General features: G+C 47.4%; 1 protein-coding gene across 1 annotated transcript; it reads left to right on the top strand.

Moving 5' to 3' along the window:
* Window positions 1-807: 807 nt before the first annotated feature.
* Window positions 808-26,087, top strand: LOC149332337 (lactosylceramide 4-alpha-galactosyltransferase-like). The gene is made up of 5 exons (XM_089555733.1): window positions 808-1,216; window positions 10,353-10,588; window positions 17,928-18,131; window positions 21,465-21,698; window positions 25,854-26,087. Exons 2-5 carry the CDS (start codon window positions 10,436-10,438, stop codon window positions 26,085-26,087), a joined length of 825 nt encoding a protein of 274 aa, XP_089411859.1. The 5' UTR covers window positions 808-1,216; window positions 10,353-10,435.
* The last annotated feature ends 1,063 nt before the right edge of the window (window positions 26,088-27,150 follow it).

The following is a 27,150-nucleotide window of genomic DNA, read 5'->3' as shown; positions in this document are numbered from 1 at the left end:
AAAACACACGCTTGTGCGAGGTAAGTGCACCTTGCTTGTGCTTTTTGGTGCTGTTTTAGAAGGTATGCAAGCGCAGTGCACGCGGTGTTAGCGATAGGATGCTGAGACAAAAGGAGTTCAGTGCAAGGCCGTCGCGCATGTCGCGCAGGGATCGATCGCGGCTTGCCCGCTTGACGCGGGTACACGTGTACGCGCTTGTTACTCAACACACACGGCTCTTCCGACTATTACGAGTGCTTGTGGCACGCGAAGGCACATTTGTCGCGCGATAATTCCGCGTCCTAACGTGCACCAAGCATTCGCACGATCTTTCCGCGCCTCGAGTCATTCGACCCATGGCGCTTGTTTTTCGCGGACCGTGACGATCGCAGTCAATAAAAGCATGGTCGGGCATGTATTACGTTCACATAACGGCCGCTTTCTGTTCAGTTGTGTTGGGACTGGTAGAAAAATAGAAATGGGCCAAATGTTAGCAATCCTTGAAGCTGCGTGTTTGCGGCGACATGCGTGTTTACATCCCAAATAAGCTATTTTAAGTGTCACTGCGTAAACTTAGAAACCTTTAAAACGTATTCTTTTTCTTCGCCTCTTTATTTGGGTGTTTCAGCTTATTATTACAGCAATCTTCCATGTTTTTCTTGTTCCACATATTTGAAACAGGGCTTCACTCGAAAAAGCCCTGGGAGCCTCCTTGGGCAGCCCAGCATTCGGGCGACCAGCATCACTCTTCTAACTGTACAACAAACATTTGCAGGACCACTTTTGCGCTGAAGACTTCGAGAAGCCTCGAGTGGATGGGAAGAAGCTAATGTCAAGTAGTTTCGTCCTGCTTGAACGAGACGGCAATCCCGTGGCGGTCCACGATGCTGACTGCCCAAAAGCACGAGCTTCTCTCCTTGATGCTCGGAGTGGCGAAATGTTTCCTTCGTAGCTTGCTCCGCGGAAGGGAAAAAAGGCGTGCACAAGCTCCCGACAGCAGCGCTAAGATGCTGCTCACAATCATAGCACAGTTCCTGCAGTAAACGCAACCGCGGAGCAAAACAACCGCCGGCTGCATTACTTCGCACATAATAACAATATCTTTTTTTCTCTTCTGAGTAACCATTGTCTCCGAGCAGGAAGTATTTGCGCTTCAGTGAACACTCAACCCGATATGTCACCGAATATCAAGCTCTTCCAACACGGCGACCTTCCTGCGGCGCAGTCGGCTTGGAAGGTAAATGGCAGTGGCCGCTCAGTGTTGCCAGTCAAATTCCGACCTTTGCGGTACTCTGAAATTTTTTCCAGTGACTCTAGCCCGATGCGGCATCCAGCTCCCCTAGTGGAGATCAGTGGCTTAACCGCTCCACCACGAGTGGTATGAGGACTCCAAGGGGTCTATGAAAGTCGAGAATGACCATTTCCGCATATATGGGCATTAACCCATTAACGCTGTTGTGTCGTACCCTTAACGCGAAGCTTAAGTGCCCCATCCAGTTTATCTTTACTGTAAGGTATATTTTATTTATTTATTATTTATTTATTTATTTGAACATACTGCAGGCCCTTTTCGGGCCCATGCAGGAGTGTTTACAATGCATCATTGATCAAACAGAGTAAAAACAAAAATTCAAAAATACAGAGATGTTCTCTGACCCAAACACAAAAAGATTAGGAGAGAATTAAACAGAAAAGTCAATTTTTTTCGATATAATTAAGAAATAGTTCCACGGACGTACACTTCACCGCATCTTCAGGCAATTTATTCCAATATGATATAGCATCTGGAAACAGGGAGTACCTGTGGATATTTACACGGCTGACTGGTTGACGAAGTGTTTTACTATGGTTTGTTCTAGACGAGTGTTTGAATGGCGGGTGTAAGTATTGTGAATTGGCTATTTTGAAGTGACCGTGAAGAAGTTGGAACAAAAACTTTAATCTGGAAATGATTCTTCTCTGTGACAGGCTTTGTAAATTCGACTGAACTATTAGACTGGTAGCGCTAGTTTGACGTGAATACTTTGAATAGACGAACCTCACTGCTAGTTTTTGGATGCGCTCTAATTTGTTGATTAAGCTTTTTTGATGGGGGCTCCAGACTATATCCGCATATTCTAGGGTATGTCTTATAAGAGTTTTATAGGCACTGAGTTTAATATGGGCCGGCGTGTTACGGAGCTTTCTCCTTAAATAATGTAATTTGCCTTCAGCTTTAGAGCAAATGGATTTGATGTAGGGCTCCCAACGCAGGTTAGATGTTAGGATGAGCCCCAGATACTTCACCTGATCATATTTTTTAACCTGTGTGTCACCAAGTGTGTATGTAAAACTTAGAGGATGCTTCTTATTAGTGAATGTGATACTTTTGGTTTTATCTGCGTTAAGTTTCATTCCCCAGGTCATACACCAAGCGTGGATTGATTCTAGGGAATTGTTAAGGAGAATTTGATCGTCAGATTTTTTTACAGCTATATATACGACACAATCGTCTGCAAAAAGGCGAAGCTGGATCGATGAACTAACACAGGAATGAATATCATTTATATAAATGAGGAACAAAAGAGGCGCAAGTACTGATCCCTGGGGTACACCCGAATATACATCCAGGTTTTGCGAAACGTATTCACCTATTTTAACGCATTGTTTTCTGTTCTGCAAATAGCAGGAAATCCATGACACAATGTTGCGATCAATGCCAAAAGATAGTAATTTTGTTACAAGGTCATCGTGAGGAACAACATCAAACGCTTTAGAGAAATCTAAGAATATAGCATCTATCTGGTAGCCTTCATTAATTGTGTTAGCGATGTCGTGAGTAATTTCAGCAAGCTGCGTTACTGTTGAAAGCCCTGTTCTGAAACCATGTTGTTTTTCATAAATGAGATTATTATTTTCTAGATATGAGATTATGGCTTTAAAAATAATGTGTTCCATCATTTTACAACTAGTGCTTGTTAACGATATCGGACGATAATTATTCAGTTCAGTTTTAGGACCCGATTTGTGTATAGGAATTATTTTGGCACAGCGCCAGTCATCTGGAATTACGAGTGTTTGTAAAGATGTTGTGTAAATTTTATGCAGGTATTTAGACACCCAGTCAGCGTATCGGACTAAAAATGTGTTCGAGATGGAATCAGGACCCGGAGATTTTTTTGTGTCAAGTGTTTGTAAAAGAGAAAGGATTCCATCTTCACTAATGATTAGTTCTGTCATGGGTTTCTTGATTGTGTATGCGGGTAGAGAAGCGTGAGAGGCTGTTCTGTTGAAAACGGACTGGAAAAACTTATTGAATTCATTTGCAATGTCATCAGGTTTACTTATGGTGTCGTTGGAATCTGTAATGATGGAACCAGTTGACTGTTCTTCAGATAAGTAGCGCCAAAACTTATGAGGGTTGTGAGCCATGAAGGAAGGCAGCGTCAAATCAAAGAAGCGAGTTTTTGCGTCTCGGATTTTGCTCTGTAAGCAGTTAACAAGACTTGCAATGTCATTCTTGTTTCCTTTTTTACGCCGTCGTTTTATTTTTCTTTTAAGTTGAATTATCTCGCGCGTTATCCACGGGTACTCCCTGTTTATGCGTTTTTTTCGAAGCGGAACGTATCTCTTTTCGCAAGTATTTACAATGTTTTTGAAACACGACCATAGTTCACGAACATCGGTCAGTGCGCTGAATTCGGCAAAGCTGTTCTCAAGTGCATTTAGAATTGCAGGGTCATCTGCACGCTCATAGTCCTTGACAAAGATTGGCAGTGTTTTCTTCTTTTTGCAAGTGACTACTATGGGGCATGACAATACTAGCAGTTTGTGGTCAGATATGCCGTCTTCGATGCGCACTGAACACCCTGGAAGTGTACTGCTAACAAAAATTAAATCAAGAAGTGAAGAGGAAGACGACAGAACTCGGGTGTTATCGGTAACCAGCTGATCTAAGGAAAAACTAAATGCTGTAAATAAAAGCGTTCCCGCGCTTTGGGCATCTTTTCCGTCGTGTGAAAAGTCCGCCCAATTTATCCCTGGCAAGTTAAAGTCCCCCGATAAAATCAACTTAGATCTTGAGTTAGTGTGCTGGGACAGATAATCGTTCAGTTTTTCAAGATAATCTGGCGGGGCGTTTGGGGGTCGATACACGCCTCCCAGTAATATACATTTACCGGAATATGTTATTTTGCACCACACACTTTCGTGGTCATCAATACCTGTTGTGTCCCCTTATCGCTTTTGTGTGTGTGCGCCCCCTCCTAACGACAGTTCGCATCCTCCTCCTAACGACCACTCGCATTCCCCTCCTAACGACAGTTGCCCCTCGTCGCACGCTGTCGCCAGAGGCCCCCCCACGGTGCGCCCCCGCACCCTCCTCCTGTTCTGGGAAGCCACTCCCTCCCGTGGACGCTTCTTCCCTCCCTCCTTTCTTCGGGCGGCCAGTTCGGCTGCTGCCTCGGTCGACGCTGGTCGCACCCTCATCGGCTTTAAATAAACGAAGTCTAAAAGTACCGTGTGCGTCTTTCGCTGCATTCAACACAGCGACCGGACACGACAGTGGCGACGAGAAAGTGGATTCGACCCGCGCTACGCAACGCTATTGACAAGCCATGGCTACGCGAGGGTTTCCCAATCAGATACCAGAGTTCAACGGCTCATCGTGGTCATCGTGGGTTGGACGCCTTCAGTTCTACTTTGAAGCTAACAACATCACAGACCCAGCCTTGAAGAGGGCCAACCTGCTGACGCTGTGCGGGGAGCAGACCTACGATACTGTCTGCGCCCTTATTCAGCCAAGCACACCAGCGGCAGTGTCTTACGACGACATCGTAAAAGCGCTGCAAAAGCACTACGACCCAAGGCCATCCGAGGTCTACAGCCGGGCTCGCTTCCAACGACGAGATCAACTGGGAGGAGAAACTGTGAGCGCCTACGTAGCCGCGCTCAAGAAGCTCGCTGCCGACTGCAATTTTGGAACGCTGTCGACAACAGCTACCGGGCAGGAGGGAGACGCAGCTTCTTCTGCTAACACCACCATGCTTCCCTTGGACGTGATGTTACGCGACAGATTTGTGTGCGGACTGAGTGACGAGTCACTGCAGCAGCGCCTGTTCGCTGAGAAGGACCTCACATTCAGCAAAGCTTACGACATCGCCGTTCGAGCGGAGAGCGCCGGTCACCAGCAGAGAGGGATTCGCCGGAACACCGAGCCGGTACACCAGACAAGCAACCAGGTGCGCAAGCCTTCTGTTGTTGTAAAATCGGTCAAAAAGGCACAACGCTGCTGGCGGTGTGACGACCAACACAACCCCCAGGGATGTCGATTCCAGTCAGCCACGTGTAATTTTTGCCACAAGCGAGGGCATATCGAAAGAGCATGCATTACGAAACGGAGACTTGCCAAGATAAAGTCACCTTCCCAGCCTAATCGCAGCGTCAACGCCTCAGAGAATACGCCGCTATCTGATCTCCATGGAACAACATCAGCAACACCATCTGTGTTGTACGACCTGAACACCATGAATCTCGGCACGCGACCGAAGATTTTTACAGAAGTAAGCGTACATCACCAGCTGATTAAGTTCGAGGTGGACTCCGGCGCAGCCTGTACTCTGATCAGTGAGGACACGTTCCGAACTTCATGGCCATCTGACGCACCCGCCCTGCAACAAGACGACACGCACCTGCGAACGTGGTCAGGACAGAATCTGCCACTATTGGGCTCTGCCAACGTGCAGGTTAACTACAACGGCCAGACACATACGCTACCTCTGCTTGTTGTGAAGGGCACAGGATCAAGCCTTCTAGGGAGAAACTGGTTTTCTCCACTAGGCGTGATGATATGCGGCATACACCAGACGCCGAGCCAGAACATGGTTGAGCAACTGCAAGAGAAATACGAAAGAGTATTCTCGGAAGAGATTCCAGGAAACGAAGGGCCCCCGGTCACACTGGAGTTGTTGGACAACGCGCAACCCAAATTTCTGAAGGCCAGGCCGGTGCCGTTTGCTCTCCGAGATTCAGTTGAAAAAGAGTTGTACAAACTGGAGCAGCAAGGTGTCATCGAGCCGACGCAGCATTCAGAATGGGCCACACCACTTGTCGTAGTTCGCAAGAAGAACGGAACCATACGCCTCTGCGGAGATTACCGGAGCACCGTCAATCTTGCGACTAAAGCGTCCTCTTACCCGCTACCGACACCTGAAGAAGTATTCAGTGTACTACGTGGCGCAAGAGTCTTCAGCACATTGGACCTCACCCAGGCGTATCAGCAGCTGAAGGTGAGCGAGTCAACTGCTGAATTATTGGCAATTAACACACTGAAAGGCTTGTACAAAGTCAAGCGACTGCCTTTTGGCGTAGCTGCAGCCCCGGCCATATTTCAAAAATTCATGGAGACAGTGCTTCAGGGCATCCCAGGAGTTTGTGTCTACCTTGACGATGTCATCATCAGTGGCACTTCCACTGAAGAGCATGCAGTGCGCCTAGAGCTCGTTCTTGAAAGGCTAGCAAACGCTAATTTGTGCATAAGCAAATCGAAGTGCTGTTTTGCGGTGCCAGAGGTGCAATTTCTGGGACACCGAATTGATGCGGAAGGCATTCACCCTACCGAGGACAAAGTGCGAGCGATCACAGAAGCACGAGCTCCAACAAACAAGCAGGAGCTACAGGCTTTTCTCGGACTCTTGACGTTCTACGACCGGTTCTTGGAACAAAGAGCTACCGTGGCCAACGACTTATACCAACTACTTCGGAAAGATGTGACATGGACATGGTCGCCACGCCATCAGCAGTCATTCGATGCCCTGAAAGACCTGATTCGAAGATGTACAGTCCTCCGCCACTACGACGAAAGGAAGCCTCTGCTTTTGGCTTGCGACGCATCACCGTACGGAGTCGGCGCGGTTCTATCGCAAACTGACGAGCAAGGAAGGGAAGCTCCCATCGCCTTCGCCTCACGTACGTTGTCGCAAGCAGAACGCAACTACGCGCAACTTGACAAAGAAGGGCTAGCCATCGTCTACGCGGCGACACATTTTCACCAGTACATTGCCGGCCGGAAGGTGACCTTTATAACCGATCACCGACCGCTATTGGGCATTCTGGGACCACAAAGGCCTATGCCACCAACTTTGTCTCCGCGAATGACACGTTGGTGCATCAAACTCTCAGCGTACGACTACGCTCTGGTCTACCGTAATGGGAGTAAACATCAAAACGCCGATGCGCTAAGCCGTCTGCCACTAGACGCAACTGTTGACGAACCATTTCCACCAGGAGACGTTCTGATGTTCGAAGCACTGCCAGAACCTCCGCTTACAGCAGGCACAGTTGCAGCATCTACGCAGAAGTGCGCAGCTCTCCGGCTAGTTTACACAGCTGTTCAACAAGGCAACGTGCATAAACTCAAAGGGGACAACTTCGACGCTTACCGCAGGCGAGCTACAGAGTTGAGCACCCATCGCGGCTGCATCATATTTGGGTCCCGAGTTGTGATGCCGAGAGAACTACGCGCACAAGCTATGTCTCTCATCCACGCCGGACATCGGGGCATCGTTGCAATGAAAAAGTGTGCCAGAAGCTACATGTGGTGGCCTGGCATTGACAACGACATCGAAACAGTGGTGCGAGAATGCAAGCCTTGCCAGAGCAGCCGGAGCGCCCCGCCGAAAGCTCCTGTCCCAGAATGGGAAAAGCCAGACACACCATGGCACACACTGCACATTGATTTTGCAGGACCAATTGAGGGCTGCACTTTCCTTGTGGTCGTAGACGCCTACACAAAGTGGCTTGAGATAAGGCAAATGGGACAGACGACTTCGGCAGCAGTCATTGACAACCTCCGATCACTATTTGCAACGTTCGGCCTGCCGCGCAAGGTAGTGTCGGACAACGGAACACCGTTTGTGTCTGCGGAGATCCTCAAGTTTTATCGCGACAACGGGATCTCATCAGTTACATCGGCCCCCTACCACCCAGCGACAAACGGACAAGCCGAGCGCTACGTAGCCGAGCTAAAACGCGCCCTTGAAAGAGATCAGACAGGCTCGCTGCAGCGCCGCCTTGCGCGCTTTCTCTTCAAGCAGCACACGACGGTTCAGAGCACAACAGGCGAGACCCCCTCGAAAATGATGTTCGAGCGTGAAATGCGAACCCAGCTCACAGCCATCCTCCCCGAGCCAAAGGCAGAGACGTTCCGGGAAGAAAAAGCAATTCCGCGCTGCGGCACGCTTAATGAGGGGCAGCGCGTCCTCGCCCGACAGTTTCTGAAAAAGCCACGCTGGGAGGAAGCTACAATTGTCAGACGCATAGGCCTGCGCTCTTGGCTCGTCAACATACATGGCACAGTAGCACGCCGACATCTCAACCAGCTGCGTAGATTTACGACGCCGTCTGAGAGCTGTCCGCCAGCGGAGAGAACACGTGCACCATTTTCCCACATAGCCTGGCACCTCTTCCCGGAAGAAGAGACTTCGCCCAGGACAGACCCAGGAGACACAGCGAACAACAGCCAGCCTACAAGTGTTTCTCCCCCGAGCGCACAAAGCCAGCGCGCCTCCACGCGTGAGCGCCGACCCCCTGCACGATACCAGGCAACTTTCTAAGGGGGAAGGAAGTGTTGTGTCCCCTTATCGCTTTTGTGTGTGTGCGCCCCCTCCTAACGACAGTTCGCATCCTCCTCCTAACGACCACTCGCATTCCCCTCCTAACGACAGTTGCCCCTCGTCGCACGCTGTCGCCAGAGGCCCCCCCACGGTGCGCCCCCGCACCCTCCTCCTGTTCTGGGAAGCCACTCCCTCCCGTGGACGCTTCTTCCCTCCCTCCTTTCTTCGGGCGGCCAGTTCGGCTGCTGCCTCGGTCGACGCTGGTCGCACCCTCATCGGCTTTAAATAAACGAAGTCTAAAAGTACCGTGTGCGTCTTTCGCTGCATTCAACACAGCGACCGGTGGTCGCACCCTCATCGGCTTTAAATAAACGAAGTCTAAAAGTACCGTGTGCGTCTTTCGCTGCATTCAACACAGCGACCGGACACGACAATACCCTTCAGGACTGAATATTTTATGTTGTTTTTAATAGCTATAGCTACACCACCCCCTCGCGAACCCCTATCTTTACGTAGCAACTTATATGTTGATGGAACAACTTCCGAATCACGTACCCCTGCTTGTAACCATGTTTCTGTTATAATTATGATGTGAGGATGGTGTCCCAGAATTAGCTGCTCGAGGTGACCTAACTTGTTTACTATACTTCTAGCATTGAATGACAGGATTCTTAGTGTTTTGGTTTTGGCCGGTCAGATATGATTACTGTTCGAGCTTGCTGCTCCTGGAGTTGAGTTAGGCTGGGTGTGCCTTGCATCATCGGCCCTTCTTGTTATTTCGACCCTGATTTGTTGTGTTTCATCCCAAATGAAAACCTTGCCATTGACCTTTAGCTTATCAAAGGAAAGCGACACCTTTGCCCCAGCCGCCCTCTCTCGCTCCGATGAGCGCCATAGCTTAGTGCGTAAGTCTCGTACCCTTTTTGAAAAATCTTCAGATATGGAAATGTTAGAGCCCTTTAGTTTGAAACAGCTTGACATAATATCTGTTTTCTCTGCGGAATTGAAGAACCGAACTATGACTGGACGTGGTGTTTTGCCTTTAGGATTACCTATCCTGTGAATTCTTTCGGCCGATTTCACTTCCATGCCCAGCTTGTCTCTGAAGATTTCTTGCTTAACGTGTTCCTCAAGTGATTTAGCGTCTTCCTCCGGTTTCTCGGTCACACCATAAATCAATAAGTTGTTGCGTCGACTTCGGTTTTCCAAGTCATCTATTTTTGCTGCTATACCGTGAATGTGTTTGTTCGTACTTCTGGTTTTTATTGCATAAAACAACTATTCCAGCTCGGTTACTTACGTTTCATTCTAGCCATCGCACTATACTCTCAGATCAGGCGCTTGATGGCTCGCCTTTGCATTTGTTTAAAGATGTGTCTAGATAATTGCATTTTGCGATTAAAAAAATTAACAATGCTATTTAGTTGTTTTGAAAAGTTTTTTTTTATGTGCTTGCACTAGATGAACAGTGCCTAATAGACCCCTCCCCCGGCTCCTCTGAGAAGCTCGTTACAGGCTCTGTCCTCTATGGAAAAACTTCCTTGCGCTTCTTTTGGTCAAGAAAATTTAGTGAAGTTCCTAGTTGGCCGTGTGACAGAAGAGCTAGAATGCATTGAGGTTTGAACTAACGGCTTATTCAGCATTTACTAAGGTGTATGTGTGTTACAATAGCGTATGATCGCCACACGGTCTCCTTTCAATAAACCGTGTGTCGACTCCATAGACGTGTAATAGTGCCAGGCACTATAGATGTGTTCTAATGAGATGTCGATTTTTGCGCAGGAAGTTTTGAGCCTGAGAAGACTTCCAACTTTTCCCAGATCTTCTTCCTCGAAACTGGTGGTAGGGGGCAGATCACTGCACGCATGGCCTGCGCGGTGGAATCCACCGCAAGACTCCATCCAAAATGGACGGTGCATTTATTGTCAGCGACCGATGGTCGGTCAGGAAACGTCATTTCCGGCCCTTTCGCTGACATGCTCCGGATCGTACCGAACGTCGTCGTCAGCACCATCACGGTAAGCTGCACCTCTAAAGCAGCAAGATGCTTGTGAACCGCCCCGCAATGACTTTTTCAAGCAAAAGCCATTAGTAGTATGTTCGACTGAAATCGTGTGGTCCAGCGTCCACTCATTTGCGCACCGGAAGCGCGGAGTTGCGTGCGGGCGTGCGAGAGTAAGTTGCGTGAATCACCGATAGGGTTACAGTGATGACGAGAAGCACCTGTCATTTCTGTCACGTCGGTCGACAAGGAAGTAGGCGAACCACTGAGCTCTGGCCTGAAAACGCGGTGACTAGCTAGGCAGGATGGTGATGCACATCGAGGCTAAGCGGCGCCGGCGTGCGACAACGTGTACGTCTCACACGACTGCGCACGAGTGGGCAGTTTAACGGCTCTCGCCGCGTTTCGCGTACTACGCAGCAGGCGAAACGGGAATTTATTATTTTTCTTACTATATCGGCGTATTGGTTCTAGCTGCTTAACTGCTGCATAATAAGCATAGCCTTGCTCTCTCTCGCAAGCAGTCCGTGGATTATACAACTGAACCATTTTGCGTCCAGGCTACCAAAGTTATCATGTATGTTGAAGTGACTGAGCGTCGGGACCACTTCTCCGCATCGTGAAGATGCGAGGACGCGACAGTGTGTTCTTCTATATGGTTTTCTACTGGCTCCACGAATTATGTCACTGTCACTGCGGGCCTTGGAGCAAAAGAAACGCTGCGCTGTGCTCCAGAGCGCTTCGATCCCTGCTTTCTAACAGAGGGCAAAATCACGGGACTGTCGCCCCAGCGATCTGCAGCCCTCAAGGCATATAAAGAACTTTCTTTTTTTTTTTACTCCGGAGGGCTTCGTGCTTGCGTTCTGATTGTGGCTTCGCACCACGCATGTAATCAACTGACGATCCCTGCTTCCAGCCCGATTTCACTCTTTATCTTTTACATATCCTCTTACCCTTTTTCTCTTTCCCTGCTGCAGGTTATCCAGCCGGAACACTCATCTGCTTCTTCTTCTTCTTCTTCTTCTTCACCTCTTTATAATGGCACATACCCACGTGGGGGGATTGGCCAAGGTGTAGTGGTATACATAAGAAAATTTTCATAGGATTAAACGTGAATTTTGAAAAATGTATTCATGAAAAACGACAGAAGAATATTTGAAGTGAAATAACAATGAACATTTTGGCGAGAATAATAATAATTAAAAAAAAAACAAAAAAAAAACAAAAAAATACATCGAGACTTTTAAAGGAGTTAGCAAATCAACCTACCAGTTGCAATTATGTAATCATGGAGATTCCCACAAATTGAACTCAAAGCAAATCCTTTGGCGCTCGCTCCGAACGATAACAACAATGGCAGAGATAACGGGAGCCCTAACCTGGAGAGAGGGACCTCCAGGTAAATCTTTCTCTGAAGTGTGTACTTTGGACAGTAGAGCAGGAAATGGTCCACAGATTCAACGACCCCGCATGAGTCACATAGGTTTGTCGGAAACCACCCACATCTGCATAGGTATAAATTTAAACTGGGAATCCTGCACCGCAGTCGCGTCATTGATACCTCACACTGCCTGGTTTTACACGAACGGACATTCCATTTATACGCTAAGTGCTGATAATCAGCAGTATTTAGTAGGGGATCGCGTAACCTGGCTGATATGTGTTGGAACCGCTGAAACCTGGAGATCGCCAGCAGACTGAAATTCGGGACGGGATGCGTTACTGGCCCGTCAAGAGCTGACCTTGCTAAATAATCAGCCATCTCGTTGGAATGAATGCCTGCATGACCAGGAACCCAGACAAAACGGACCTCCTTTAAAGTGGACGGGACAAAAAATCGCAGGAAACGGCACAAAAAAATCTTTTTGGGGAGTTTCAAGGGAGACTAAAACTGACAAACAATCAGCCAGGATGATAACCTGAGATACATGACACGGAATTTCGTGCAGGGCCATTCCAAGAGCCAAAAATTCCGCAAAGAATATGGGGATATAATCTGGGATGCGGACAGAATAGCTCCATGCCAAATCCTGCGAAAAGATGCCAACTGCAGCTTTTTGGCCGCTGACGGAGGCATCAGTAGAAAGCACTACATGATGGGGGAATTCCGCTATATGACCAGAAAGAATGCCGTTTAAAATGTTTGTGGGCATGTGTTTAGCATGAGATGGGAAGATGTGGTCAAAATGGAATTACACTGCTGCCGGCGTGTCGTCAACCCACTGCAAAGAACTGAGATCAACACCAATCGGGGTTAAAAGTTTCTGCGTTAAGGTAATTTGTGGCAGTTGATATCGTGGCCAATGATAGTTAAAAAGTAAGGCCTGCTGAGACACAAAAATAGGAGTACTGACATTAGTCATCGGGTCCAACGACCTGAGGAAAGTTCGCACCGTGAGTATTTGAAAGCGGGAAATTAAATCGGGCATACGAGGTCTGTTAGAAAAGTATCCGACCTTTGGCCGAAGAAAAAAAACTGGCATAACCGGAGCGTTAGAAACCTAATAACCTTCAAATTAGTCTCCTTGGGGCTCCATATACATCTCCCAGCGGTGCTGCCATTGTTGGAAGTATTCCGAAAAGACCCTTTTCGGAATGGAATTTAGCTCTGCTGTCGTTGCAGCCATAATGTCCTTTCTTTTCTGAAATCGCGCTCCTTTCAATGACCTCTTGATTTTAGGAAACAGCCAGAAGTCGTAGGGGGACATATCAGGAGAGTAAGGAGCCTGTTGAACTACAGGAGTCTGGTTTTTCGCCAGAAAAGTCTGAATCAAATGCGAGGAATGTGCAGGAGCAATGCCGCGAGGGATGCGCCAATTTCTTGTTGACCTCAATTCCAGTCTCTTGCGCCGCACAGCGCCACGTAGGCGATGGAGGACATCTCTGTTACTCTTTAGTCATTCTTTGACCCTGTGGGGTGCGTACTCGTGGTGTGCCACACAGAGGGAGTCTAAAAAGCAGTCAGCATCACTTTGACATTGCTGCGCACTTGGCGGGTCTTCTTTGGTCTTGATGACGTGGAATGCGTCCTCTGTGACGACTGTGATTTGGTTTCCGGGTCGTACCCGTACACCCAAGACTCGTCACTAGTGATTACGGCGTCGGTGAAGTCAGGGTAACTGTTTGTGGAATCCAGCATCTCCTTTGAGACTTCAACACGAAGCTGCTTTTTCGCCACTGTCAGCAGCTTCGGCACGAATTTCGCTGCCACTCTCTTCATGGCCAAATCTTCGGTGATAATGGAATGTGCAGAAAGATTGCTGATGTCCACCTCTCCCGCAATTTCTCGGATAGTCACACAACAGTCCCGCATCACCACAGCGTTCACTTCGGCAATTACCTGGTCATTTCGGCATGTTGATGGCCGACCGGAGCGTGGCTCTCTCTCCACGGATGTGCGGCCGTCTTTAAACCAGTTGCTCCACTGCTTAATCTGTGTGCTGCTCATAGCATCATCACCGAAAGCCGTCTGAACATTTCGAATGGTTTCCACTTGGCTATCGCCAAGTTTCTGGCAAAATTTGAGGTAGTAGCGCTGCTCCTCTCGCTCCGCCATTTTCCTTGCAACAAAAAACCGACGAGAGCACTGCGCACTGCCTCACTCAAACGCTGCTTGCCAGCGACTGACGCTATCGGCAGGCGGGAAAAAATTCGTACATGCGCCCGAGGGTTCAAGGTTGACTGCTGTAAGCGCGCTTGTTTCATATCCATCAGGCGTTCGCAAAAAAAAAAAAATAAAGTCGGATACTTTTCTAACAGATCTCGTACTGGCTTCGAGATAAAGCAGGGCGTTTGAAACTGATTTTGGGAGACCAAGGCAGAGACGTAGAGCACGCCTTTCCAGTAAGATTAAGGGTTGGACCTTGTAGTTTGCGCTACCAGAGAACAAAATGCAACCAAATTCAAGTATAGGTCTTACATAAGCTTTGTAAAGTAACAATAATGTGTCGCGGCGCATCCCAAACCTTTTATTGGCGATTCGCGTCAGCCGGCCTAGAGCGCGTTCTCCTTTACGCACGTTGTTCCTGATATGAAGGCTCCAATCTAAGGTTGGATGGTAAGTAACACCTAGATATGTAACGGATTCCACTTGTGGAATCAGATAGAGTGATGGGCTAATGAAATGTACAAAGGCGTGTCTGGAGGAAATACCAGTGTGCCACATTTGTTAACATTCAGGGATAAATTAATACGGTGCAGCCAAACTCCAAGAGCATCCAAATATCCCTGCAGAATCTGGTAAAGCGAATGGATATCCGTGGCCGAGGCGAAAAAAGCTTATGTCATCTGCATACACAAAAACTGCTATATCAGGACGGATGATTAACCTCCCTGCCTTTCCTCTTCTTCTCTCACTCTCTCTGCTTGCTGCGACATCGAGCGGAGCGCAGGTGATGCTTGTTCTGTCAATCTAAGTTTCCCCACCTCATCGTTGTGTTGTGTTGGGTTTAATGGCGCATAAGCGACTAAAAAAGCGACAAATTTGAGGCACGTGCTTCTCTGTCGCTGCATCGCGACTAGACCCACGGTGCAAGTTAGGTCAGTCGTCATGCAACCAACTTTGCGCGGCACATTTGCGACAAGTGTTGTTGGCGATGTGGGTGAGGGGAAATCCCTTTAAACGCCGCCCTAGTGGCTCAGTGGTTATGGCGCTCGGCTGCTGACCCGAGAGACGCGGGTTCGATCCCGGCCCCGGCGGTCCAGTTTCGATGGAGGTGAAATTCTAGAGGCCCGTGTACTGTGCGATGTCAGTGCACGTTAAATAACCCCAGGTGGTCGAAAGTTCCGGAGCCCTTCACTACGGCGTCCCTAATAGCCTGAGTCGCTCTGGGACGTTAAACCCCCACAAACCAAACCAAATTCCTTTCACGTGGCTGCTTCCTGGCGCACGAGCAACACGTTTCCTACTCTCGCGAATATACTGACGCGTGGGACGCGATAAAGTGATCATATATGGAGGGAAATGTAGGGCTAGTGCAACGGCCACACAAGCTTGCTGGTTTTAAACATCACCCCAGGATCTCGGCTGTCACCAACACATGCGCCTGACCGAAATGCGCATTCAGAAACGCGTTTAGTGCGGAAGGAAGAACTGAAACATGGACAATTTAATCATTAGCTCTGCTACTCGCGTTACTCAAGGTTGCGTTATTCTGAAGGCACTCATCACATAGCAACAGTGTATACACACCACGTGACCATATGGCCACCGTAATATGTAAGCAGGTGGCACCATTCCATGACATCTCAACCGGTGTTTAGAAAAAATTTTATTTACATATGTACACATGCCAAGGTTACTAGATACATTCACATTTACAAGAACACATGACACATGTAAGGCGAGCCAATTAAAGAGGTACCATAAACATTTCTAAGTAACTAACAGGAATGGGCGATGTAAAATAGGAATGCATATATACCGATTGCAAGAAGAGCGAAAATGCAATAACTGGACATTGAAACATTCAAAAGGATACTTTAGCGCCAGTTTGGCCTAAAAACCAAGACAATACGACCGTTATTTACAGAAATAAATGGGCATGACCACTGTCGGAGAAACTCTTCCTCACCCAAGAAAAAGAGTTCCTCGGACAAAAAACTGATCAGCTCCAGTCGGAGACGGCCGAGAATTGGCCACACAGCGCGGCGTCGAAAGCCACTAGCGACCGCGGCGCATCGACTGCGCCATAAACTAAAAAGACCTGCAACTATTAACAGGCGAGCAAAACGGCCGCTGGGGAAGCGGCCGCGGGAGACGAAGCACGAAATGCCCTGCCCACGAAATCCCGCATGAACCGCGCGCCAAAAGACGCGCTACAACACAGGTGACTGTAGCGTGGCGATTAGATTCCGGGAGCGGGCAATTCGGACAGGTACTGGAGCGTAACACACCCCACCGTTCTAACCGATCACAAGTAGGGAGCACTGCCCAGCCAAGTTTCCAGACAAAGTCACGTAGATGGTCTGGGAGAGGTGTCGACGCTAAACGCGCCCACTGAACCCGGCGCATAGGTGAGCGGCGAGACGCCGGCACAACAGGTAACAATAGCGTGCCCATAATGTCCACCACACGGTCTGCAACGATGTTGACAGCAGGTGCTACTGCTCTAACATGCCTGTAAAAGGCCACTGATGAAGCGTAGAAAGCTGTAGGTTGCTCTGACTGGGGTCCATGATTAACAGGGGCCGCCGGATCCAAAAAGCGTAAAGAAGGGCCCAAAAAGTACCGAGCCAGGATTCGCGCCGGAGACGCGTTTCCTAGCAGGATACGCAAAATACTCTTCAACGCTAACAGCGAGGACGTGACGGACAAATTTGGAAAGGCAAACCCTCCTCTCTCCCGTGGTTGTCCAAGAACAGCACGGGCCACAAGCTCGGTTCCGCCTGACCAAAAGAACGAAAAAACTGTAGTCTGCACTCGCCTTATGACACGGAGGGGTGGTTTAACAGTGTAGCAGAGGTACCAGAAGGCACCGAGCATGACGGACTGAACCAGGTAGCGCCTCTCAAGCAGAGGCAAATCGAATGTCTGCGCCCTTCGCACACGAGCTGTAATGTCTTCGACGACCGAAGACCACACACCATTCCATATTCCAGCACAGTCGTACGTCACACCTAAAATGCGCATCTGCGCGCACCACTGCAAAGGTATTGAACATGTAATACGAGTCTGGGTAGACCCCACAAAAAGTAACAACTCTTCGAGTAATTAAGAGCAGCCCCAGACAAGGAGGCGTACTCACGGTTGCACGGCAACAACGTATACTTATAAGCAGCAGCACATACCTCACCACCTTCGTTTCCCTATACCCGTGTGCAAACAGCCGAATTGGACCGTTGAGTGTACCATTGGTACACAGACTGTGAACCACCCAATTGACATAGAATATTCGGAGTGGTATTAAACGATTCAGCATGTTATGGAGCATAAAATTGCTAGTCGAATCAAAACTTAACGCATTACAGGGATTCGTACCGGCGACCTTTGGTCTCCAAAACCATAATTCTATCACCAGACGCCCATTACGACCAGACTACTTTGAGGACATTTGAAGTGGTGTCAAACGATTTGTCTTCTTATGCTGTATACGTTGGCATCAAAATGGTTCGAGCAAGACAAAACAAAAACAATACTTAACAGCTAACGCTCGATCATGCGCTGCCTCAGCGTCTAGTAATTTTTTCGTACTTGGACTCGGTCCTTCGTGGAACTTACAGCACTAGTCTAGTTCAGCGCTGTGGACACTCCTCTTGCTATGGGCCACAGCTAAGACTCTCCCATTAAGAATCCGCCAGTTCACTCATGTACTCCGTATTGGTTTCCATGTACTCCCCTGTACTCTCACCGACAGCCCCTCAAGGAGTTCCAAGGGTCGCCGCTAGACCCTTGGTACCGGTCGGGGGTCTTGAGCAGGAGTGTCTATCCCGTCGAGCACCTGGCGGACGCTCTTAGACTGGCCGTAATTTACAAGCGCGGCGGCGTGTACCTCGACAGCGACGTCGTCATGCTGCGGCCGCTCGACTCCCTGCCGTCCTTCGTCTCCCAATCGCCAGCGGTGAGTCCGTCCTCACTTACTATGCATGCCTTTTCTACCAACTGGACATGGGGGGGGGGGGGGGGGGGGTTCCAGCGTGGGAGTAGCCTTGCTCGTTCTTAAAGGGGCTGCGAAACACTGCTTGGGGGGATACCGGCTATACTTCAGGTGGGTTCTTTATGTCACACAGATGCTGACTTAAAAAGAATTACAGGAATCGATGCACAGGAACGGAAGTTATTCAAAGAAGAAATTTCAAAATACAAGCAAACAAAACGCTGCCCTCAACTCGATTTTGGCGGGGCTTCCCACTCCTATTTCGCTCCCCAATTACGGCACCTGGCGCAACCAATCAAAACAGCCAGCCAGAGTACGTCGCGGAAGTTTGTACTCCATGGTTGCCTGCTCTCTGTAACTCGTTCTTGCTGAGACTGGCAGCGTCGTTTCCATCCCAGAGCGCCCCTGGTGGTGTATTTTTATTTTACTTGCTTTGCAGGGCTTTCATCTAAGACAGACAAGTTGTTTTTGTTGATCTAATATAAAACGCAGACAGGTGACAAAATGTGTCTCTATTTATTCACACAATTTCCAGTATATTTACTGTTTGTCCGGTCATCAAGCTCGCGCCAGGTGATGTCATATCCGCTGCTAAAAACCCGCCACTGTGTGGCGACACCATCAGAGCCATGAAGTTGTTTTGGGGAGGACATTAAAATATTAAAAAACGGAATATACGCGGTGTTACCGACGCTAATAGCACCATTATAACTCACTGTATGCAATCAACAGGCAAAACAGTTAACTAAGATTGTGTTTCTGGGCCCCTTTAAAGGGTCACTGATCACCCTCTGGTGGAAAGTATTTTCTACCCCTGTGATTGCTGTGAGGCATCAGGTCCTCCTCCGATGTTAGCGGGAGGCGTGGAATCTGGTGGAGTACATTACATGCCACGGTCATCACCCCGCCTTAAAAAAAAAAAAGAAAGTATTATTTTCTTGGTTTTCGTTGCCCAAGATATTTCAATTGGAGGGGAGGGGAGGGGGGGGGGTCTTTTTTTGCCGCTTTGTTGCGCTTTTTTAAGGCGAAAGCCTTTAATGGCTCATACTGTCGTCCGTTAACAAAGCGTGTCACACGCGTTTAACTCGGGAACCATAAAAGATAGAAGAAAACCAATGGTTGCTTCAGATAGAGGAGGAAAAATGAACCTGGAGGCCAAGCTTTATGACTAAATTAATTAGTTAATTAATTACAGGCAACAATGTTGAAATTGCGTCGAAATAGCGCGGACGTCGATATAGCCACGGGAATGGTGTGATGTCACATCCACCGGAAGTCGTCATGGCATAGTGTTCTCGGCTTTCACCTCTCAACACTTTAGTTGCCAAAGTGTCCTCGCAGATTTTTTTTTTTTGTCGTTCCTCGCCCCGTGTTTTAAAGCGAAATCACTAGTCCAGACGTACAAACCATGACCAAGAATTGTTTTGTCTTGTCTGTCTTGTCTCCCCTTGTTTCTCTTGTTATCCTAGTTACTCTGGTAAGCTCGTGTTAGTTCGAAGAAGCGTCATGCAAGCTGGAGCCTATGGGAGGAAGCTCGGGTAAGTTTGGAGGAGCGTCGCGCCATCTGTAGCCAATGGGAGGCAAGTGGTGGGTGGCAGTTAAACTAATGACTGGTCACAAGAGGTTGCTCGGGAAGAGCAACACGGGTCGCACAATCAGCACCAATGGCTGGGATAGAAACAGCCACCTGCCAGTGCAGTGGCGCATCGCTTAACCACTGCACTGGTATATGAGGTAGTGGTATATGAGGACTCGCCGCCATCTATGAATGTTAAGTAGAGAAGGATCAATTCTGCATATATGGACATTAACCAATTACAGCTACCGCGTCACACCCTCAAGGCGGAGCTTAAGTGTCTCCTCGAATTGAAGAATGAATTGAAGAACGAATTGAAGAATGCTTTCGCAGGTCTACGCGGTTAAACTACTTTAAAACCCTACCACATTTTTTTTTTACTTGATGATACGGCTCAAGGAATAATTCTTCGGCAAATTGCACCTAATTGTGGTTCAATTCTAGCCGCTGCGTGCGCATCTAGCGACGAAGTATAGAGGTAATTTCTCCACACACTGTGAGAGGCGCGATCCGCTCGACCTCCTCCTTTTTTTCTTTACAAGCACAATGTACTGCGTACTGAACGTACATGTTTCATTCTCTGTACCGAACATACGTCATTTTTCTCCTTACATTTTGTTTGATGTCGTACTCCGCCGCCGTCAATACTGCCCTGTAAGTGGAAGCCAGGGCCTCTGAAGCTGTCTATACAGCTTTTTCCCTGGCGGTCCTCGCAACGCCTAGTTGCGGAAATAAACCTTCAGCCTTCAACAGTCCGTTTTGTTCGAAATGCACAATGAAGCGCCGACCCGAGAACTGTCCGCATTTCTTGGAAAGCAAGCCTGTGCACATTTGCATGTCACCGTGTGTCTTTGTGCCTTTCTTCTGCGCGTTTGTCTTTTCTCTGTTTCTAAGTTCGTGGCTTTCAACGGAGCTGAGAAAAACCAGGACAGCGGCCGTGTAAAGACAAGATGGACAAGCCAGAAGTAGTGTGTGTGAGGGTCGGTCGAGTGCTTGAACGAGAAGAAGGCTGTACGACACGGCACAGCGCACTAAACATGCTGAAGCATGCACGAACTGGGACAAGAAACTAAAAACCCTGTTCTTGTAGGCTTGTATGCATGCGCTAAAACGAAAGGCCCGATGGGAACATGTATGCTCAATAAGCAGACGACGCGACGCATCGGTTGGGTCCACCCTTCAGCTGTCAGTCAGAATGGCAGACCAATAGAATGGCTTTAGCAAAGGCATGGAAGATGAAGTCATATGTAAGACTTGTGATGCCAGCGTAGAGGATGATGAGCTTGGCTTCTTGAAAGGAAGAGCGAACTGGGTTTGAAATTAATTTTTACGCCTTTTCAGCCCGCTTGACTCCAGTATTTTGCAGAGGTTACCTCCGATGTCTCATCTATGCACCGAGCTTGTTTGTTTAAAACATCCAGATACTGGTCAGTGGCCCTTTAAATAACGTAACGGGGAAATATCCGTACTTGCACCGTGAAGACCATACCTACTTCAATTATAACTACTTCTCCCCTTTCTTTGAAATAAAGTGCGCTGAACAGACGAAAATAGAGAAAGGATAGAAAGAACAGGACAGGGGCATGACTTTCAATTTTAGTAACGTCCCATAGAGCCAGGCTAGCTTTCATAACGGTGGAAACAACAGGTGAAGGAAGTGTGAAATTGTCCTTAGAGAGATTTAATGACGTGATAAAGAGATTTAATGACGTGACATGCAGAAATCTGCCCCTCATTTGGAAAAAGCCGACTCGGTCAGCAATGGGTTCCTGGCCTTCCACCGTGGCGAGCCGTTCCTGCTGGAGCTGATGAAGCGTGCGGTCAAGGTCTACGATCCCAAAGCGTGGGCCTCCATAGGACCTCTTCTGCTGCGCAGTGTCACACTGGAATACTGTGGCAAACGAAGTGTTAAGGAGCTGGTCGGACGCTGGTGCCACAGCGGCAAAGACTTCATGGTGAGTTTGGTTAGTTGCAAGGCGAGGTCGGTTGCTTTGTTACTCAAAGTAATAAACGTGTGTTGTATGTGTGTGTAATATATATATATATATATATATATATCCCTCATTTCCCTTCCCCTTGTCTGCTTAATTGCTTAACGAGGGCCTCGATTCTGACACCCTTGCTGCCATAGGAAGCATAAGAGAGTTCTCACACAGCTTCCCCCCTCGTCGTTCAATGACATTCCACGTCACGCCAGCGGTACTACAGGACGTACTATGTCTGCCGCTTAAGGGCGAGGTGGCGCTGGTGAGCACTCTGAAGGTTAGGACCATATATAAAAATACCCCTGAAACCGAAAGATTTGACAGCCGTCGCCGTAGCTCAGTTGGTAGTGCACCGGACGCGTAATTCGGAGGTCGTGGGCTCGGAAATTAACGACTAATCTATTAATTTTGGAGTTTAGGGGGCAAGGTTATATTGTGAAACTGATGGCTGTCAACATAAGAGGTGAGCTATGTTTTTTTCATTTTCTTAATTGGCAATGGGACTCGATATATCGAACGTCAAATTTAAGCATATGAAAGCTGGTTGAAATGGCTTTCCCGCTTTGCATATTTATAAAATGGTGTCTCTTGCACGTTTTATGCATCAAATGCAGGCGCAGTTCGTCTATTTGATCATGCAGAGGAAGTTAACTTGATTTCGGTGACGACACAACCCGAAGCGACGCCATTTATTAATTAAGTAATGCGGGAAAGGTGAGTCAAAAAGCTTTCAAATGCGTATTTTTGATGCTCGATATTTGGAACCACATTGCCGATTAGGTGAATTTAAAAAAGTGCTCACTTTTGATGTTCACGGCCATCAATTTCGCAATATAACCTTTCCCCTAAAAGTAGAAATTTTATCACTAAAAGTTAATTGTCTAATTATTGACCTTACGAGGTAATGTGAAGGTTAAAAAAAGTATAATGTCTAGAGGTGTGCGAATATTCGAAATTTTCGAATATATTTCGAATATTATATTTTTAGTATTCGAATTCGATTCGCAATCCAAGTATTCGTGTTTTTCGAATATTCGACCCGACGCGAATATTCGTATCTAGCCGATTATTCATTGTGAGCACCGGCGTTCATTTCGGTCCGCAAGTCCTATCGACAGATACATAACAGCATGGCGGCGCCTACACGGAAGGAAAATTCTTTCTTCCTCCAAGGGCCATGCCGTAGCTGACTGCGGTGGTGAGCTTTTTTGTGCCTATACCTGCGAAGCTGGTATAGTCAGAGCTGTGCACAAAGTACCTCGCAATACGTGCCAGGTCAGTGCCAAGTGAGAGGACATTTTCTGTGGCTGGAGGAGTCGTTTCAGCTAGAAGGGAACTACTTTTGCCTGACCATGTGGTGCAGCTGGTTTTCCTTCACGACAACCTTTTACGTCATCCCAGCAACGCGCTTTTGTGCTGATGGCAAGCTAGCCTTAATCAATGCTGTGTACTAGCCATCTTCTCTGATATTTCCACTCTTCTAAGAATAATGTTCGAGACTTTGATACTTTTTGTGCAGCCACACACACCTTTTGTGTTCATTTAATCATCGATAGTTGAACTGTGATGTTCTTGGGTGCCCAAATAAATGTTTTGTAGTGATAAAATGCGTCTGTCCTTGATTATTCGATATTCGATTCGATATTCGGAACTAAGTATTCGTATTCGATTCGTATTCGAAAAATTTGATATTCGCACACCCCTAAATTAATGTCTATATGTGAGAAAACCGGTGGCATGGTTACTGTAGTACTCTTGGTAGAGGCCTCAATCGCGCGGTGAGAAAAACAGATAAAAGAGGGAATGAAAGAAGAAAAAATTCGCTGTGGCTTAGCTTGGTTAAGCCCGGTAATTGCGAAAGCAATATCCGTACCTACGCCATGGTTCAGCTGGTAGTGTAGCTGGTGGTGGTGCTTGTGGTTAGACTTGTGGTGATGCATCGGTTATACAATCCAGTCCAATGCAATCCAATGAATCCAATCCATTCCAATCCAATCCAATGTAATCTAATGTCATCTAATCTAATCTAATGCAATCCAGTCCCATCCAATCTAATCCAATCCAATCTAATCCAATCCAATCTAATCCAATCAAGGTCAAATGAAGGTCAATGGTGGTCACCGCCGCGGCACGGCAAAAGCGTCAAAGTGCAAGTAGTATTGCTTTCGCAATAAAAGGAGAAAGAGAAGCCGGAGTATAGGGCTCTGGATCAATTTCGACCACCTGGGGATCTTTAAGGAGCACTGGCACTTAATGGCACTCGAACATTTTTTTGTACTTTGAATCAATCGAACGCGGTCGCTGCGGAGAGAAACTTATTCCAAGAGGGAATTTTGCCGAGCCAGTTGGTGCATAAAATTTAATAGAGGGAAACAGCGCAAAAGACAAAGTGGTGACACGAGTACACAGGCGCTGAGCTAACAACTGAGGTTTATTGACGGACAAACAGAAAGTCTTTATAGGTCAAACAAACAAACAAAGGGAAGTAGTGAGGCTAATAACAAAAGGCATGAATGGCATGAACGTTGCAGAATGTGTGTGCGAGCCAAGTTAAAACTGGCACCTGTCGCCCGAGTCCACTAGGCAAACAAACACACATCTCGCACCCTTCATTACCCTGTCCAGCTTGGACCCGAGCGACCAGCAATCGCTGATTGAGCGAGCGCGCCGGATCGCGTCAGCCATTGGGGTCCTCAGGGACAGCTATAACTAACCCTAAATAAATGTTTTTGCCACCACCACCACCACAAGTAAAGAAGCAAAAAGACGCGTGCAGGACATTGCACAGCATAACGGCGAAAAAAAAAAAGTCAAGGAAGATGGACAGGATTAACACGGCTGAAAGTGGTCATCAAGATGGGCAATTTCCTTCTTGTGGAGTGCGATCGACGGGGTACTGACACAGTCTTGACTAATCTTGTTCATGCACAACGCGGCGGAAGTCTGTATATCCCGTGTTCTCGGGCCAAGCACCGTAATGCCGTAACCTTTCTGGCAATGTGTGAATTTTGCGGGAAGAACGCAGGCAGTGGCTATGTGACCACCTACGGACGCTTACAAGAGGGTGTTCGCTGTTCTGGAAGCATTGCCTGCTATGTTTGCCAAAGAAAGAAGGCCATACTCATTGAAACCGTTGGCTTTCTTTATATGTATATCCTAGCCAAGCTCTAATCCCCTTACCCTTGGCTGATCAGTTGCCTCCTGGATTGTTTCTTTTTTATCACGACAAAAGTGAAAAGTGTTGTTATCAATTGAAAGTCTGGGACATCTTGTTTCGGAAGGGCACACCACTCTTTATACAATGCACATCAGCGTCAACAGACCCTTTCTCTGCAATGTAGACCTCTTTGCAGAATAATTAACACTGCTGGAGGCAGACTGCTTTCACGGATTCATCAGAGGTGAAGCGTGCACCGTTCAGACCTTCCTTCGCCTTGGCAAATAGCTAGATGCCGGATGGTGGAAGGTCTTGGCTTTCAGGTGGGTGAGGCAAAACAGCGAGGCGGAGACGAGAATGAATTTGTAAGCAACAAGGCAGAAATTTGGGCGAGTTCGTAAGTATTCATGATTTTGTTCACAGCGCAACAAGAACGGGAAAGACGAAAGAGTAACAGAGTAAAAGAAAAAAAAAGAAAGAGTAAAAGAGTTGTTCTTCAATAAAAACTAGTTGATAGTCAGCGCTTGTTTGTGTTACTCTTTCGTCTTTCCCGTTCTTGTTGCGCTGTGAACAAAATCATGAATTTGTAAACAAACTCCATGTGCATTATGTGGAAAAGTGATGTGCTTGAGGGAAACGGGACATTCCAAAGTTTCACCCGAATGCAGTGCATTTAAATTCCATAACTTAATAAAAAAAACTGCGCGCAATAGTGAAACCTGGCACTCTTTGCTCTGTTACTTCCTGTATTTTCCTTTACAAGCTTTACACTTTAACAGAAAGGCGTAAAAACGGAGTAGACTGTCCTTAGCGCACTTTCTTTTATAAAAGAGTGCGCTGCAGGACAGATCACTCTCTTGTTACTCCCATATAGGCGTATTCATGTTTAGAGTGTAGCTGCACCGTCACGGAGTTCGAACAGCACCAGTCGAACCACCTTCGCTTATTCGAAATGCCCTTCCGCACAGGTGTTACCCTACTCGGATTTTCTACCCGTACCTTACGACAAATGGAAACTGTTCTTCGTTGCCAACGCAAGCGAAGACACAAGGGATGTGTACAAGGACAGCTACGCCATACACGTGTACAATAAGTTGAGTTCCCGGACTTCGGCAGAGCCAGGGTCGGCGTACTGGAAAGAGGCCCTGAACCACTGCAGCAACAGTGTGCAGCTTGCATTGCATCTGAACGGCAGCTTCTGAACGGATGTGCTCAAAACTGCCTTCCAAAAGGCAAAAAGGGTTGTGAAGAACAAAACGCGATCCTCAGTGTGATTTTTATCTCTTTGTTCAATTGTAACGCATATTTATGTCTACATCCTTCATTAAGTATTTCTTTTTTTTAATTTATATATGACAACGTTCTTCTGTGCCTAAAAGAGTTGTGAAGAACAAAACACGATCCTCAGTGTGATTTTTATCTCTGTGTTCACTTGTAATGCACTTTTATATCTACTTCCTTTATTAAGTATTTCTTTTTTTAATTTATGTATGACGGCGTTCTTCTGTGCCTATTTTTCTTGCGGGCCACAATTCTTTTCTCAGCCCTGTTTAATAATCTTTCTCGCTGTGCTACGGTCTATCCACCTTGGGCCTGTATGCCTGACTTTGTGATTTGTATATAATTGTTAAGGTTGTGCTTTCACAAAATATTTATTTGTACCATTATACAGTGTAGCCTAATGCTTGGCTACGAAAATGGCCTTTCTGGTGACAACCAAACGCTTTGGCATTTGTGATCTTTTTTCCGAAGAGAGGCCGCTGCTGCCATCTGACGGTTTCCGACAGATGTATTCGCACCTGGCAGCACTGGGCGATCATGCCGCTCAACCTTACAGGCAGCGCGCGTAGGTGCCATAGGATTAGTTTTAAGGCGAAAGCCTTCAATGCCTCATCGTTGTCTACAGAAGGTTGTCAGCAGAGGTGTCACGCTTTTCGGTTGGTCGAAATGGTCATGACGTCAGAGTGCGCGGATTCGAAATAATGAGGTCACCCACAGATGCCTGACGCCCCCTTTTGGAGCACACGACAACTAATAAAATCGTTGTCGTCCGCTCCAGGGCTGGGCAAGATACTTCAAAATAGTATCTTCGATACGATACTCAATACCTTTGAAAATTGTATCTCCGATACAGATACAAGATACAGTACCGAAATCAATTTTCGATACTGATACTCGATACTGTATCTTCGATACTTCGATACATCACTAAAATATCAAATATAATACAGGTTATATTACGACTAACAAAGTTTACATAACTGA

The sequence above is a fragment of the Amblyomma mixtum genome, chromosome 8 (assembly GCF_055824585.1).
Source record: "Amblyomma mixtum isolate Tamu chromosome 8, ASM5582458v1, whole genome shotgun sequence".
Classification (NCBI taxonomy): Eukaryota; Metazoa; Arthropoda; class Arachnida; order Ixodida; family Ixodidae; genus Amblyomma; species Amblyomma mixtum.
This window is presented reverse-complemented; position numbering and strand designations above follow the sequence as displayed.

Bases quoted from the DNA above. Each gene is read 5' to 3' on its own strand.
- LOC149332337 (XM_089555733.1), top strand. From the start codon at position 10,436: ATGGCCTGCGCGGTGGAATCCACCGCAAGACTCCATCCAAAATGGACG. The intron at 10,589-17,927 runs GTAAGCTGCACC...TCTCACCGACAG, and splicing joins TCGTCGTCAGCACCATCACG to CCCCTCAAGGAGTTCCAAGG. The intron at 21,699-25,853 runs GTGAGTTTGGTT...CCTTCCGCACAG, and splicing joins ACAGCGGCAAAGACTTCATG to GTGTTACCCTACTCGGATTT.